Here is a 16,207-nt window from a genome sequence, read left to right as displayed (position 1 = left end):
AATCTGAAATTGTTTATTTATGTCACACCTGTGTGGCAAGTAACACCAACAGGAAGGACTGTCTAGTTTTTGTTTTTTTGTATTTGTTATTGTGTCTTGTAATCCCATATGGGATGGGCCACAGTGGTGGCATGACACGAAAATAAAATATTCATTCATTCATTCATTCATATGACAGAATGTTACAATAAACCCTAAATAAAATATAGACAGCACAGAAACAGAAGACAGAGGATAAAATAAAATAAAAAGTAAATAAAATGAATATTGACAATAATTAATAGAGGGTTAATAAATGCATATTTATAATACCTGTGTAGATAAATAGATTAAAGAGGCAAGGCAAGGCAATTTTATTTGTATAGCCCGTTTTTACCACCAGTTTGTCTCAAAGGGCTTTACATGGCATCACAACAACATCCTCTGTCCTTAGACCCTCACACCGACTGAGGAAAAACTCCATGGAAACCCTTTTAACAGGGAAAAATCGGAGAAACCTCAGGGTGAGCAACAGAGGAGGAATCCCTCACCCAGGACGGACAGACGTGCAATAGATGTTACAGACAAGAAAACAGTTTACAACAGAGAATGTGAGAAACATGGAAATGTTAACAACAGCTGAAGGAGGAAGCTTCTGGTGGGCTGGATGGCAGACTGGTTCATAAGAGAGGAGAGAGTGTGTGAGAGAAGGACAAATGGATGACTGAATGGAAAACTGAGGGATGATAGATAGATAGATAGATAGATAGATAGATAGATAGATAGATAGATAGATAGATAGATAGATAGAAGTTTGGCATTTTGCTGTTTTCATTCTAAAGTTTAATTACAGTTAATTAGCTTCATTTATCTGGTGTCTGATGTTACTGATGTTTCACTGTTAAACTGATAAACTGAGCCTGAACAGCTGATAAACAGAGTGAAGAGTCTTGTGCTGCTCTCTAGTGGTCAAACATCTGTATTACACAAATTGAGAGACACCTCATCCTTCAAAAACTTTTAACATGTATCACATATAGATTTCCATTGCTTTTTAAACCTTTGAACCCAAACGTTGCAGACAAAGACTTTACAGTATACCTAAACATGAAACTAGATTTTAAAAAATTGATTGATGATGGATAGAAAATGAAGTGTTTATTGATGATTTTTGACAAAACTGTTGGTGTAATTGTTGCAATTTTGATTCTCTCTAGTAAAAACTGAACTAAAATAACATTTACACACCATACTAAATTAAATATCGAAGCATGTGTTTGTAAAAGGATTTAAAATTCTTGCATGATCATTTCACTTTGTAAACTGAGCTTCATAAATAACCACTTCATAAATAACCAAAATAGCCTATATAATTTTTTTAATTTGTGAATCCATGCTCAAGATAAAACATCACATTTCAGGAGAAAAGACGTTAAACTCAGTTTTAATTGCAGCTTTTATTGAGTCAAGCCAAAAACAAAGAGGGAAACATTTCTGATTGTACCTAAGGCACGCTGAAAACACACAGCTGGACTCTGATCCAACCTCGAAAAGATAAAATAAGTTTTTTTTTACAAAGTAAGAAGCCGAGAAAATTCAAAACTATACAACATGGAACAAAAAAATCTCTCTTATACAAACTCCTGGTGAAATACTGGTCAAAGTGCTAGTGCATAAGGAGAAGGCGTTATTTTGTTTTGTTTTGTATTTTTTGGCAAATTGCAAACGTCACTTTCCATGAATCCAACAAACTGTGAAGTTCACACAAAGAAAAAAGTAAAAGTTAAACTGACAAAATAGTTTTCACATCTTTAAAAAGTATCAAAATAGATCAAGTTGTGGAGCTTTTTAAAGGCAAGAAGGAAACAGTGATTATTGTCCCGTGGCTGTTGTGAAGTAGTTTTTTACTTTAAATCTTAAACTGTGATGAAGTAAATACAAGTTTTCTCTGGGATTAACAAACTGTAGACACAAACACAAACACTCTTTCACTGTTGTTCACTTTCCAATGATTTTAAACCGAGCTGAGAAGCTGTTGCATAGTCCAGTGTCACAAGACTTCACTTCCTGTATCACTAAATGGCTCGCGAACTGGTTCACTGGGTCAATGAGTTATTAATGTGACGGTTAAAATCCTATTAACTGACAATACAACACTGCATCAATTATATTTTGGTTTATTTAGCTATTTAGCTTTACTAATTTTAGCTTAACATCGACAATCCTCGGTTCGAGACCCAAATTATGGGATATTTCAAGAGGAACCGGCTTTTCCTAAGCTAGTAATTGTGCTAACTTCAATATAACATGAGCAACAGCATTAGCTTTGACTGGTAGCAAGGCAGCGAGCTTAGGAAGCTAGGTTTGATTGGCTAGCATGTTAGCGGCTAGCTCATTGTCCACAAACGCTCAGCAGCTTTTCACCAAACCTCTGGAGACAGATGTTCAGAGTAAGTTAAACGAGTCACCATTTGGTACGACCATGTGCTAAAAGGCTACAGCTACGTTAGCTTCTGCAGGATTAGTCCACAAATTATCAATTAAGTCTACAGCTACATTAGCAATGGTTTTTCTGATGGTAATACTGTGATTGTAAGATGTTTACCCGCCAGTGCAGCTGAACTTTCAACTTAGCTTTTACCACTGTAAACTTTACTTGAGCTACCTGAGCTTTAATTTGTGCTAAAATACTGATTTGCAAACAAGAACATGTAAACACACTCTAATGTCAACAGATTTGCATTAAGAGGGAAGCTAATGCTAGTTAAGTCTGTCATTTTGGATCTAAATCGACTCAGCCTTCAAGGCAAGACACTAAAAAAGACCATGATTCATTGTTCATTGAGAGCCAGTGATTGTTAGAAAGAAATATTGATTCTGAGGCTCAAACACTTTCAAACCCCCCAAAATACTCAATGTAAAATACAGTTATTTATGTCGTGAGCGAAGTGCTGACTTCACGCAACGGCTTCAATAAACAGGGTGATAACACGTTTGTCTGAGGCACGCAAGTAGAAAAAGAGTAAAATTTTGGCTTTAGGTTTGATTGAGAAGAGAAAATCACTGTTTATGTGAAACGTAAATCTGTCACGATCATGAAGTTTTCAAAGAGCAACTTTTAAAAGGTCTTAGTATTTAGTGTGTAGGCTAATTAGAGGGAAACCTAAGTGTGTTTGTGCTTTCTGTTGAAAATCTCTCACTGATGTTTATTTAGGCGATTCCTTAGGGCTTCTTACTCCAACCTCCAAGTGACACACTAAATTACTAAATTAAGTTACTATTACCAACTACATTACATTAAAACTAACGACCTTTGAAAGACCCTTTCAGACCTTTATGGGATCTAACGATTGCAGTCATTGGGGAACGCTTGACTTTAGCCCTTGGGATCCAACATAATACTTCTTAGACGACTTAGAGAGAACCAACCATCCTTTGCTATTGGACCGGTTTAGACCATGAACAACCTGGAGTGACGCTCAAACTCCCTCAGTTATGGGAAAACTGGATCAGTAACAGCTTCTCAAATCTACCTTCACTGGAACTCATTCCCAACAGTGTCCAACAGTGAAAGACGGCATCGGACAGACGTAAAAGTGTTGGGTTTCGTTTTGCTTTTCAAACTCATCTTTCCTGGGAAAATACAGTAGTTTGGCTTCTTCAAAATGAACTAAGGGGGTTGTGGAGTCTGTGTTTTACAAGGACTTGAAGCCATCATCCAGGAAGTAGTTTTGAAACCTCAAAAGGTAAGGTAAAGGTAATCACGTTGGATGGAGAAACAGAAAAGGTCTACACACACGGACTGATCTCCCGTCATTATGTCAGATTCTGGTCTCAGGCACTTTGGCGGACAGGTAGATCCTAGAACTGTACGTTACTAAGACCCAGTCACACCAACATCTCTATAAAAACAAACATAAAAAACAAACACAAACTGCAGAAAGTAGTGGATTTGTTCATGAAGAGCTCGACCTCCGTGAACTTTTACACGGGTAAACCAGAGGACGATCTCGTATCAAGATGTGTCACTCACAACATCCAGTTGGTCTGCAAACTGACTGACTAACAAACTAACACATGACCAAAGTATTGCAGGTGCTGCTTCACTGATCCATCTCAAGGATTAAAACCGTCGACAATTATCTCTCGGTCAAAGATTTAAATCTAAAAACCTGGACGAGCTGACGTCAGATCAGTGGAGCTGCACCTTTACCTGGGATGATCTGAGGTCCAAACTGTTGTTGTCTGGCTCGATACAGCACACACACACACACACACACATACATACATACACGTACACACACATACACACAGCATCTAGCTTTAACTCCATGTATCTGCTGACTGTAGTGGGTCCGTGGGTCCAGGATGATGCTCGACAACAACAACAACCATGGAGACGCAGTTAAAACCAAGTCTGCAACCCTGGACCAGAGCAGCAGATACAAGTCGACGCTACCCGTCGCACTCGTAGCTCTCACCCAGGTCGCTGCAGGTCGCCTTGACAGTAAAAATAACGGGCACGTGCACAGTCCAACACGGAGTCTGGCGTCTTATCTACACGGAGAAACTCTCAGGATTCAGACCCTGACGGAGTCATCTGGGAGCGATCTCCTGCACCATGGCCGGCAGGTGGATGGTCGGACACGAGTCCCTGTGTCTCAGCTTGAACATCAGCTGCTCTTTTTCCTGAGAAAGCTTCTGGTTCACCGCCACCTGCCTCTCCAGCGCCACCTTCAGGTCCTGCTGCTCCTTCGACAACTGCCTGCACAACACACAACAAACACAGAGATCAAAAGATGAAAAACGGACTCTTGTACAGAACTAAAATAAATTTTCCGTATCTCTGTCGTCAATAGGGATGTCACGATTATAGATTTTCTTGGTACGATTATTGTCAGAGAAATAATTATTACGATTATCACGACTATTATGCATCAATAAATTCACAACAGTATGAATGTGTAAAATTAAATATAGTTAAAATATAATTACATTACTAATCTCTTAATATAGGACCAGTTATTAATCCCCTGGGGGAAGTGTTTGAAATATTTATAGATAGATAGATAGATAGATAGATAGATAGATAGATAGATAGATAGATAGATAGATAGATAGATAGATAGATAGATAGATAGATAGATAGATAGATAGATAGATAGATAGATAGATAGATAGAATGCCTTAATTGTCCCATAGGGAAATTCGTCTTCACACTCTGTCACTGATCCACATAAAACACTGTCATTATTTGTCCTATATACCAAATATTTAATATTTTTTTTACAATACAAATGACACGCTAACATTTAAATTCCTACCAATTCAGTGTTACTTTAGATAAATGGACCAGTATCTGTGCATTTACCTTCACTTTGGTGCACACCTGCCGATACGGTTCCAACATAATCTTTTTCGGAAATTGACGGTATTTAGGAATCTTTACGATCAATGAAAAGCCGTGAAAACAAGTCATCGTAACATCCCTAGTCGTCAACCTTTGCTGCGTTTCTGCATAGTTTAGTTTCTGTTTAACAAATCCAAAACACAAACATTTGATCTCAAAAATGTCAGCAGTTCATCTTGGAGTCTCCAAGTTTCTTCAAGGTCTTACTGAGATATCATGTAGACGAGAACAGGACGGATGAAAAAACAAATATGGCTCCAGCTCTGACTCTTGTAGGAAGCATGGAAGAAATAAAAAAATGAAATAAAATAAAATAAAATCCTCACATTTGTGCAGTGTTTGTGTAATTTGGGGTTAGTATCACCTGAACAAATTTGACTTGTTTCTAAATACAAAGATTTTCCTCTTATAAGACACTTAAATATTCATCTTGAGTTTGAATGAACTTGAAATTAAAATGTGATTATTTTTGTTATAGTACTATTTTGTTTGCATATTGTTTGAATATTGTCTTCCATGTTTTATGGCACGTCATTTGGGTATTTTATACACATACGTACTTGCATATTAGAAACTTCATTCATTAATAGCGTGAGGAGAGATGATTCAGGTTCAAGTTTAACGTTTTGTCTCATTAACTCATTAAAACTATTTCTGATTTTATTTTTTAAAACATCCGTTACTTGGCTGGTTGATGCACCGGAGACTAAACCACCTGTGGATCATGTTTATGGCAGATGTCCAGCAGGTGGCGCCACATCCTTCAGCTGCATGAACAGCTGTTGTTATTAACTGTAACTGGGATTATTGGATGGTAGGCGGGAGTCACGTACTGAATGAACGTCTGGCAGTTGTCGATCCGGACTCTCAGATCCTCGTTCTGCTGCAGGATGTGGATCGTTTGATCCTCCAGGGACAAGTTCCTCTCCACCTGAAGAGCAGGTGAAGAACCAGGAGGAGGAGGAAGGAGGAGGAGGAGGAGACAGAAGGAGAACAGGAAGTTATTCTGTGTAAAAGTAAAACAACAGATCTGAATAAACACAACATTAAAGGGATAGTTCACCCAAAATTGAAATTGCACTCATTATCTCCTCCCCCTCATGTGGACTAAGGGCTGGGAGAAGTTTCAGAGTCCTCCGTGGCTTCTCTGAGTTACAGGGGGTCTCGGCGTAGCAGTGCATGTCCATATGACGGTTGCAAATGGATACCAACTGTCTTCGTAACAAAAAGACACACCAAAAAACATCCAAATACCTCCATGCTGCTCGTATGTAATGTCCGTCTTGTATTGAAGCCCCAACATGAGAAATTGTCCCGAAAAAATTAAATAAGTCTATATTTTAAGCTTGTTTGTAGCGGAAGCTTCTCGAAGCTCCTCTTCCCGGTTCGTCCAAATTTGACGAACCAGGAAGAGGAGCTTCCGCTACAAACAAGCTTGAAATATAGACTTATTTAATTTTTTTCAGGACAATTTCGCATTTCGGGGCTTCAATACAAGACGGACATTACATATGAGCAGCATGGAGGTATTTGGATGTTTTTTGGTGTGTCTTTTTGTTACGAAGACAGTTGGTATCCATCTGCAACCGTTATATGGACATGCACTGCTACGCCGAGACCCCCTGTAACTCAGAGAAGCCACGGAGGACTCTGAAACTTCTCCCAGCCCTTAGTCCACATGAGGGGGAGGAGATAATGAGTGCAATTTGAATCTTGGGTGAACTATCCCTTTAAATCAGTGTTTGGTCAGTGAACGCACCAGATCGTCCATCTGCTGCAGCTTCCTGCTCTGCCCCTGAACACGTTCACTCTTCATCTCAATGACGAACAACAGAGACTCCTGCTCCGACTCCCAGAATGCACCTGGGCTGCCGTGGGCCTGGAGGAGGACGACACACACACACACACACACACACACACACACACACACACACACACACACACAAACAGGTTAACATGTTAACGTGTGTTTCATCTGCAGCTGGAAAAACTCCAGATGTTTAATGTTTAATTTGACTGATTCTGAACAGACGTTTAAGATCCTTTGAATTTTATTAGTTACATTAAACATATTTATGCAGTTAAAGTCAAGTTTAATATCAATCTTTTTTACACTCTTTACAACTCTGACACACTCACACAGCTCTTGTAAAAACTGTTTATTACTAGTTTTTATCTGTCTCTTTTATCTATATACTGTATATGACGCCATTTTATAGTTCTTTTCTTGTTTTATTTTATTTTATTTTATTTTATTTTCTGGTTTGTTTTTCTTTTGATGTCCTGCTTTTGTTTGTGATTCCTGTTTTTAACACATGGTATTTTATTCTTTTATCTTTATTAAGCTTCAGTTTTGCTTTGATGGTTTGTTCTTTGATTCTTCATTCTTAAGTTTTTCATTAGAATAAAATAAATTAAAAAGCCGTTTAGAAATTAGTTACAGTTATTGATATTGATATCAGATGTGAAGACTCCTGTACCTGTATGTTCCTCAGCAGGTCTTTCTTGAACGTCGACTCTTGAACTCTCCTCTTCAGCTCGTTGTAAACCTGCAGCTCTGACGTCAGCTGCTCCACTTTGCCCTTCAGTCACAGCACAGGGTTAAAAAAAAAAAAAGAAACACATCGCCAACAATGAGGACCAGTCATCATGAGACCGAAACACAAACTTTATCGACAACAACAAACGTTCTCACCGTGAGGACGCTCTCGGCGGCGCGGAACGTCTCCGTCAGCTGATGTTTCTCTTCTCCGTGTGTTTTCTGCAGCTCTGCAGGAAACGACACAAACACACACTTTAACACACACTTTAACAAAGACTTTAACACAGAGTGACCACTGTGTTAATTTAAATAATTAAAACATTGAATTTCCTTTTTGTTAATGTCTTTGTCAGAAGTTTCCTAACTGATCTTGTGTTTTTAAATATTTTTATTTCTATATATTTGCTTTTATTGTTGTTAAATGTAATTCTATTATTCTATTTGTGACGTGTTTCCAGTGTAAGACACCTTTGTCTGACTACAAATAAACTTTTGGGGCCAAAACAAAGGTATAAAAAAGGATTTATCCAGATGTTTTTAACTCTGGGAAAAAAACAAAGAGTCAAATTCAAGTCAAACCTATCCAATCACATTCTCCTGATCTCCTATTGATAACTAATGTAATAACTTTGATATAATAATAATAATTTGTTTTCCATCCCATCTACTGAGCCTCCTCAGAAACTATTTGCTAATCAATAGTTATTGGATATTTTAAGAAACATAAGACTAAGAGAGAGTTGCAGTATTACAGCAGGATTTAATAATCATCATTATCATAGAATGAATAAAGCTAATTAAATATTAATAACATACACTGGTGCTGGCATCTTATCTGTTACTGTGAAATATAACATGTTCTCCAGAAATAAAATGTATTACTACCGTATTTTAATTTACTCGAATACTTAAAAAGATAAATAATATTACAGGTCCTATTTGATAAATATAAAATGCAGATATGGTTTGAGCATAGAGTCCACTGAAGGTTTTATGAGAGAACTTAAAACTTATCTTTTAGACAGACTTTTTACTGTTGATGCTCTGCAGTCTCTGTGAAGTTACCTGCTCTTTGTGCTGTTGTGTGTTTTTTGTTGTCGTCTCTGTATTTTATTGCATTTTATCTTCACTTTAAAGCACTTTGTGATTTTATCTGTGAAAAGTGCTATATAAATAAAATTAAAATAATTCACAGTTTAATTAGGCCTAATGTTTTCTTGGAGGAGAGCAGTTTGTCCTGAAGGTGGCGCCAGACAACAGGTCAACTTGTTTATTCCCTGGCTACATTGTACAGTTCACTTCACTGTTTGACATTAACATTTTTATTGACTAGTGAAAAAAAGAAAAAACTTCATTCACAACATTTACACTTTTCTCATTTGTTCACGTTGTGGAGATTTAAAACTTAAGTTTTCCGAACGAGGCTCAGTTGTGTTGAATGTTCAGTTTATCAGCTGCACTGATGCTGCTCGTATCTGGTCCATGTGTTTAAAGTGGACGCAGTGACCTCCTTATAAAAAGGTCCACGCTGTCCGGACACGATCCAGCTCTCATCAGCTCTGCTATAATTAGCCTGTTAGCTCGAAAGGCTACAAACTAATAATAGAAAATCTGGACGACTCCGGCCGACTGGACACTGATGAGTTCAAAGTGTCAGTTTTCAAACCTGACAACAACTTGACAATAAAATAAAAACACACCTGTAGATTTGACGTGAAGTGAAACATGAGGACAGAAAACCTCCTGTGTCTGCATGAAGTTCACATCTGTGTTTTATATAACAGCTCGTTCATGAGATATAAAAAGATCTGAACATCATGTGAAATGTGTTTAACACATTCTCAGAAAAAGAAAAAAAAAAACAGTGAATATATGATGAAAACATGTGTTGGGTCCGTTACCGTCCACCAGCCTCTCGTGCTCCTCGGTCGCAGTTTTACTTTTCTGCTCGTGCAGGACGTTCAAATCGGCCGTCGTCTCCGTTTTCACCTGGAAAAAATAAAAAAATCACATCAGAACAAAGTGAATTCAGTTTAATGAGAGAAAATCAAACTTTGTATGAATGAAGATGAAACTGGAGAATTAACAGAAACTAAAACTGTGATTATTTCACATGAGCATCAATAATAACATGTGGTTTTTATACATAGACATATAACAGGTCGCCTGACTCCGCCCCCTAACCACCTGTTAATCCAAATATGGACAAAGAGGAAGGGTCATCTGTAATAACGAGACTGCCAGTTTATATAATGTCTATTTCAATGTGCCGTCATTCCTTCATTTCCTCACGTGGCGACAGCGCACAGCAGCCAACTGTCAACCTGAATGTCAAATACATGAGTTCAGGGTCCGATATTTTCAAAATAAAAGCTCATTGAATTATTTCTCTCACGTGATTTCTGCCCCTGAACTTCACTGCACAGAGTATCGATCAGTTTCAGGGTTGTTAGACATTGCTTTGCTCTTATCTGTGAGGCACAAGTGATGTTTACTTTTGATGTAGTTCACGATGGAAAAAAATTGACGCGGCGCATATTTTGATGGACAAAATATTAAAACAAGTTTTATTTTAATGTCACAAGAGCACCTCAATCTCAAAAGAAATAACTATTGCAACGGGAAAAACTAAATAAATAAAATAAAATAAATTTAAATTAAAGGGACAATGAGGAGTTTTGGAAAGCGAAGTGTTTCCTACTACATTTACCATGAGCCTCTGCACGCACGGTGAAATTCTTGGACCGCAAGACAGACTCATGTTTTCATTCATCAAGAATTAAAGTCAGAGGTTCGAAGACGATCAGATACCGCTGGTCGGCTCGCCCAGCATTTCCGCCACCACTAATAATAACAAAATAACAGTAAAATAGAGACAAAACGATATATTTATCGAAAATGGACCATTAACAAGTGGTAACATAGATTCATCCACATTAATATGAGACTTTTTTATTGTCGCAGAATTTTCCGTTCTGCCGCTGGAGAAACTCCTCGTTGTCCCTTTAAATGGCCATTATTTATTCACTTTTTTTCCCCAAAAAAGTGAGCTCACCCCCTCTAAACCACGAGAGCCACAGCAGAGAGATGAAAGAGCCGCAGGTTGCCGAAACTCTGACCTAACCCAAGACCGAGACCAAACCAATACCAGACCATTTTCAAGGCCATCACTGTATGCAGTCCCAGTCCTCATAGTAACCATGTGGTTTGATATTTACATTATTCCTCCTCTTCTTAAAAGAAAAGATGATTAATCTAAGATCTAAACCATATTTACGTAATGTGAACAAAGTTTGGATTGAACAGAAGAACACAGCAGGTTCTGTGCTGTGTTCTTCTGTTCAATCCAAACTTTGTTGTTCAGATGGTTTAACACAAGCAGATACTTTAGTACAACCACTTGAATTATCTGCAACTTATTGAATTACATCACATAAACCAAAGGCAGCCAGTGACACAGACACATTGTGGTCTCGACTGCTCAACCGAGACCGAGACAAGACCTTGAAAATGTCTCTCTGTCACTGGCAATCTGGCTCACTTTGGTTTATGTGATGTAATTCAATAACTTTAAGATGATTCAAATGGAATTAAACTCAATTACACACAACTTTATTCCTTCTGTAAACATGTTTATTTCTACTGTAAAGTTAAAGGACATTTTAACATGGTAGTCTATGGAGACCGACTCCCTCTAGTGGTCAGGAGAGGAACTGCAGCTGCTGGTTTAATTACATCATCCTCCTCCTCCTCCTCCTCCTCCTCCTCCTCCTCCTCCCTCCTCCTCACCTTATCCAGGATGCTGAGGACGAGCGTGCACACGTCTTCGTCGGCGTGGTCCTTCAGGAGCTCCGCCCTCTCCGGGTTCCCATTGGCCGAGAACACTTCCTTTAGAATCCTCAGCTGCCACTCGAAGCGCTCGAGCTGCTTCTCCAGACACACGTCCTGCTCACCTGACGTACGTTTACCTGCAGACAGACGGACGGATGGACGGACCAATCAGAGAGCAGAGAAACGCACAGTGGCAAACTGCTAATAGATCTTTAATCAATTAAGTAATTTAATGGTTGTTAATCGGTAATTGATTAATCTGTGACGTCTGTGAATCTAATGGTGAATTTGACCATGTGTTAAAAGTTTTTAAAGGGATAGTTCAACATTTTGGCAAATTGGTCCATTGCCATAATCCCTATAGTCTTATAACAGTAGGTTCGTTACCTTTAATTGCCGGTGCAAGCTATTTTTAGAACGGCGGAGCAGAGCCGTGAGCTGCTCAGAGCTACGCTACGGAGGCTCATTATGGGATTTCTTGGTTTCCCTCATCAAACTCATCAAATACACAATCCAACAACTCCACAACGCTCTGGTGGACAAGTTGTGACCTGCACATTCACCACGCTATTAGATAATAACACAACGTTACCACACAGAGTTGTTTTGGAGGTAAATTCATGCAAAACAGCTGATGTGCGTTGCCTTCAGGGACAGTTTTTCATCAGCAGTCTCTGTATTTCCCTCTAAAACAACTCTGTGTGGTAACGTTGTGTTATTATCTCATAGCGTGGTGAATGTGCAGCTCACAACTTGTCCACCAGAGCGTTGTGGAGTTGTTGGATTGTGTATTTGATGAGTGTAGGAGCCATATTTGTGCTTTTATTTTGGTGTTTGTACTTGGCGGGTTTTATTGTGGTGACTTCCGCTGACACCGGAAGTGCATGATGCACTACGGGTCACGGGGGTTATTTAAACCGTGGACAATCAGCCTACAGGTGTGCTGGTCGAAGGCATACAGTTTTGACCGTGTCTTTATGTGCTTTCGTGTCCCATCCGCCAAGGAGGTAATGTGTATTTTGTCTATAATAAATGTGTGTTTTAGCACAAACCCTCGCCTTGGGCACCTTTTGTTGTTAGCTGCACTAGCACGCGTCCGAACACCGGAGACCAGCAACCGTGCCCTCTTATAGGGAAAAGAAGGGCACGTACAATGAGTTTGATGAGGGAAACCAAGAAATCCCATTAGCCTCCGTAGTGTAGCTCTGAGCAGCTCACGGCTCTGCTCCGCCGTTCTAAAAACAGCTTGCACCGACAATTAAAGGTAACGAACCTACTGCTATGACTATAGGGATTATGGCAATGGGCCAGTTTGCCAAAAATGTTTAACTATCCCTTTAACAGATGCTGAAGGGTTAACACACAGCAGTGCACAAAGATATGATGTCATCGTCATGGAAATTTGAAAAACAGACATTCAACAATGTCACACACACACACACACACCTGAATCTCAGATCATTCAGGAAATGTTTCTGACTCATTTAATTTCAACCTCAGTTACATCATCGACATGTAGACACACGACCTCTCTCTCCGCCACACACACACACACACACACACACACACACACACACACACACACACACACACACACACACACACACACACACACACACACACACACACACACACACACACACACACACACACACACACACACACACACACACACACACACACACACACACACACACACACACACACACACACACACACACACACACACACACACACACACACACACACACACACACACGGATAAGTTCCAATGACGTCTTCCCTGTGAGGGATGATGAACCAGATGTCTTCAGGCTTTGGTTTTAAAAACATCTTTCGAGTGCCACAAACTGAATGAAGATAATCATTAACACCGCGACGACCTGCTCGTTAACTCTCTGAGCTCATTACTCAACTATTTCTACTACAGAAAAACAAAAACACAAAACATCTGGAGCTCAATCGTGAAGGTGGAAAAAGCTGCAGTGATTGGTGGATATTTAAAATGTGAGTACGTAAAATGATGCAACACAATAAATAAGTGTTTAATAAGAGGAAAAACTCATGTTTCTGTTCTCATCACCTCACCTCACACCGAGGCGAAGCAGGTCCGAGCCTGTCTGACGATGAATTGATGTTAAACAAAGACCAGGTTTAGTTTTATTCTGTTGCTATTTGACGGTTGAAACACAGAGAGCACAGATTTGTCGTTAGGGGAGAAACAAACAGGATGGGATCGGTCACTCTGGCAGCACAGAGTTATGATAAATCAGTGTTTTTTTTTTATCAGGGTAGCAACACTTTATCAATCTGTGAGGTTTATCGAGGCTTTTATTTTGGTGACCCATTATCAAGGCTTTTATTTTGGTGACACTGTGAAAATACACAGCAGTTTCTCGACACAGAAACAGGAGGGGACCTAGACGTGTTCCCTGAGGAACTCCACGTTTGTTTAAATCTTTTAACTGTGCTACTCTGCAGACAAACTTTAGTTCTACTAAATTTGAAAATGTCCCTACAAATATTTTAAATATATTTCATGTAAATATTGTTTTATTTTACTGCAACTTGAATGATAATGTGACAATAAAGTATCTGTCTGATTGGCTGACTGTTTTCTAAAGTGATCCAATAAAAAAAAAGAGCAGATTTCACAATAAAACACTCAGAGAAACCAAATCCTGCAAAGTGATGGATGGATGGTGGGTCCAGGTGGTGAGGGGGCGGGGCTTTGTTGTGACATCACAAAGTGACAGGAAGTCCTGACGGCTGGTTTTAAGGCTCAGTTTCTGAATACAGGCTGTGTGCATTTCTCTGTGGACTGAGGCTTTGATACTTTCACAGTATTAATATAGAACCTAGAACTGCTTTATAATCACACTACACATGGACATCTACCTTTATACTGTATGGAGCTTTAACACAAACATCTACCTTTATACTGTATGGAGCTTTAACACAAACATCTACCTTTATACTGTATGGAGCTTTAATACAAACATCTACCTTTATACTGTATGGAGCTTTAACACAAACATCTACCTTTATACTGTATGGAGCTTTAACACAAACATCTACCTTTATACTGTATGGAGCTTTAACACAAACATCTACCTTTATACTGTATGGAGCTTTAACACAAACATCTACCTTTATACTGTATGGAGCTTTAACACAAACATCTACCTTTATACTGTATGGAGCTTTAATACAAACATCTACCTTTATACTGTATGGAGCTTTAACACAAACATCTACCTTTATACTGTATGGAGCTTTAATACAAACATCTACCTTTATACTGTATGGAGCTTTAATACAAACATCTACCTTTATACTGTATGGAGCTTTAACACAATCATCTACCTTTATACTGTATGGAGCTTTAACACAAACATCTACCTTTATACTGTATGGAGCTTTAACACAAACATCTACCTTTATACTGTATGGAGCTTTAATAAAAACATCTACCTTTATACTGTATGGAGCTTTTAATACAAAAGAAGCGCTTTGTAGTATTAGGAATAAACAGGATTACAGAAGGGACAAATATTGAATCTTAATACTTGTTGTCAGATGTAGAAAATTGGTGCTGAACATTTTGTCTGATTCATAATCTCATTTGTTTCTCCTCTGATCACATATTTTCTTATTTAAATCATAATTTTTCATTTTAAACCAACAGAGTTCTTGTGTGCTTCTTCTGTTAAATGAAAAAAAGAGGCTTCTGTGGAAAAATTAAATTTATTATCTGTCTCTGAGTCTCTGGAAACTAAACTAAATCCAGACTGAGATATTAAATCAATAAGATTGAAAAGCCACAGAGGGGGAACCTGAACGGTCTCAGTATTTTTTTTATTTTTTTTTTATTCTCCAGCTCCTTCTGCCACAGCGACAGTGAATCACACACACAGAGATGACGACAGCGTGTCCTGCTGTAAACCAGTGGTTTCTGCTCGTAAACAGGAGGAAGTGAACGAAACCAACGGCCAGTCACACATGACTCAAGGCCTCAAGCCGACGATTCATTCAAACTATTGTGATACATAAAGAGGTAAAAAGAAAAACCTCTTCCTCTCTATCTGCATCCTGTCTTATCTCTTCATCTCTCATCTCATTTCTCTCTCTGATGATTCTCATGTTTTGTTCTGGGAAACTCTTGAAGCTGAAACTCACAATTAATTTTTTATTCAATCACATTCATTCAATCACAACATATTTTTCCTCGTCAGATGATCCGAGTCTTTCTGAATTGTTTATAATCGTCGGCTGTTTTCGCTTGATTGCAGGTTCATGTCTGGGTCACTGCATGTTTACATGTCGTCGGTCAAGACGTACTATATATAATGTAACGTATATTTTACGGTATTGACTGTAGAAATGTCTGAATACACGTGTTGTAGAGAAGGTTTCATGATAAAGACGGCTAAATAAACCTGAAC

At 38.6% G+C, this 16,207-nt stretch overlaps 1 protein-coding gene across 1 annotated transcript in view; it reads right to left on the bottom strand.

Moving 5' to 3' along the window:
* Positions 1-1,928: 1,928 nt before the first annotated feature.
* The window catches only part of ccdc69 (coiled-coil domain containing 69), a 36,160-nt gene continuing 21,881 nt past the window's right edge, over positions 1,929-16,207 (bottom strand). The window contains exons 3-9 of the mRNA XM_083980432.1: positions 11,721-11,899; positions 9,833-9,920; positions 8,085-8,158; positions 7,870-7,971; positions 7,149-7,268; positions 6,223-6,320; positions 1,929-4,744 (exon numbers count right to left, since the gene is read on the bottom strand). Of these exons, the coding sequence (XP_083836558.1) occupies positions 4,576-4,744; positions 6,223-6,320; positions 7,149-7,268; positions 7,870-7,971; positions 8,085-8,158; positions 9,833-9,920; positions 11,721-11,899 (830 nt within the window). The 3' untranslated portion in view covers positions 1,929-4,575. The remainder of the gene's footprint in view (positions 4,745-6,222; positions 6,321-7,148; positions 7,269-7,869; positions 7,972-8,084; positions 8,159-9,832; positions 9,921-11,720; positions 11,900-16,207) is intronic.

This window comes from Trachurus trachurus (assembly GCF_905171665.1).
Source record: "Trachurus trachurus genome assembly, chromosome: 10".
NCBI lineage: Eukaryota > Metazoa > Chordata > Actinopteri > Carangiformes > Carangidae > Trachurus > Trachurus trachurus.
Note: the sequence above shows the minus strand (reverse complement) of the source record. Positions and strands in the feature narration are given on the sequence as shown.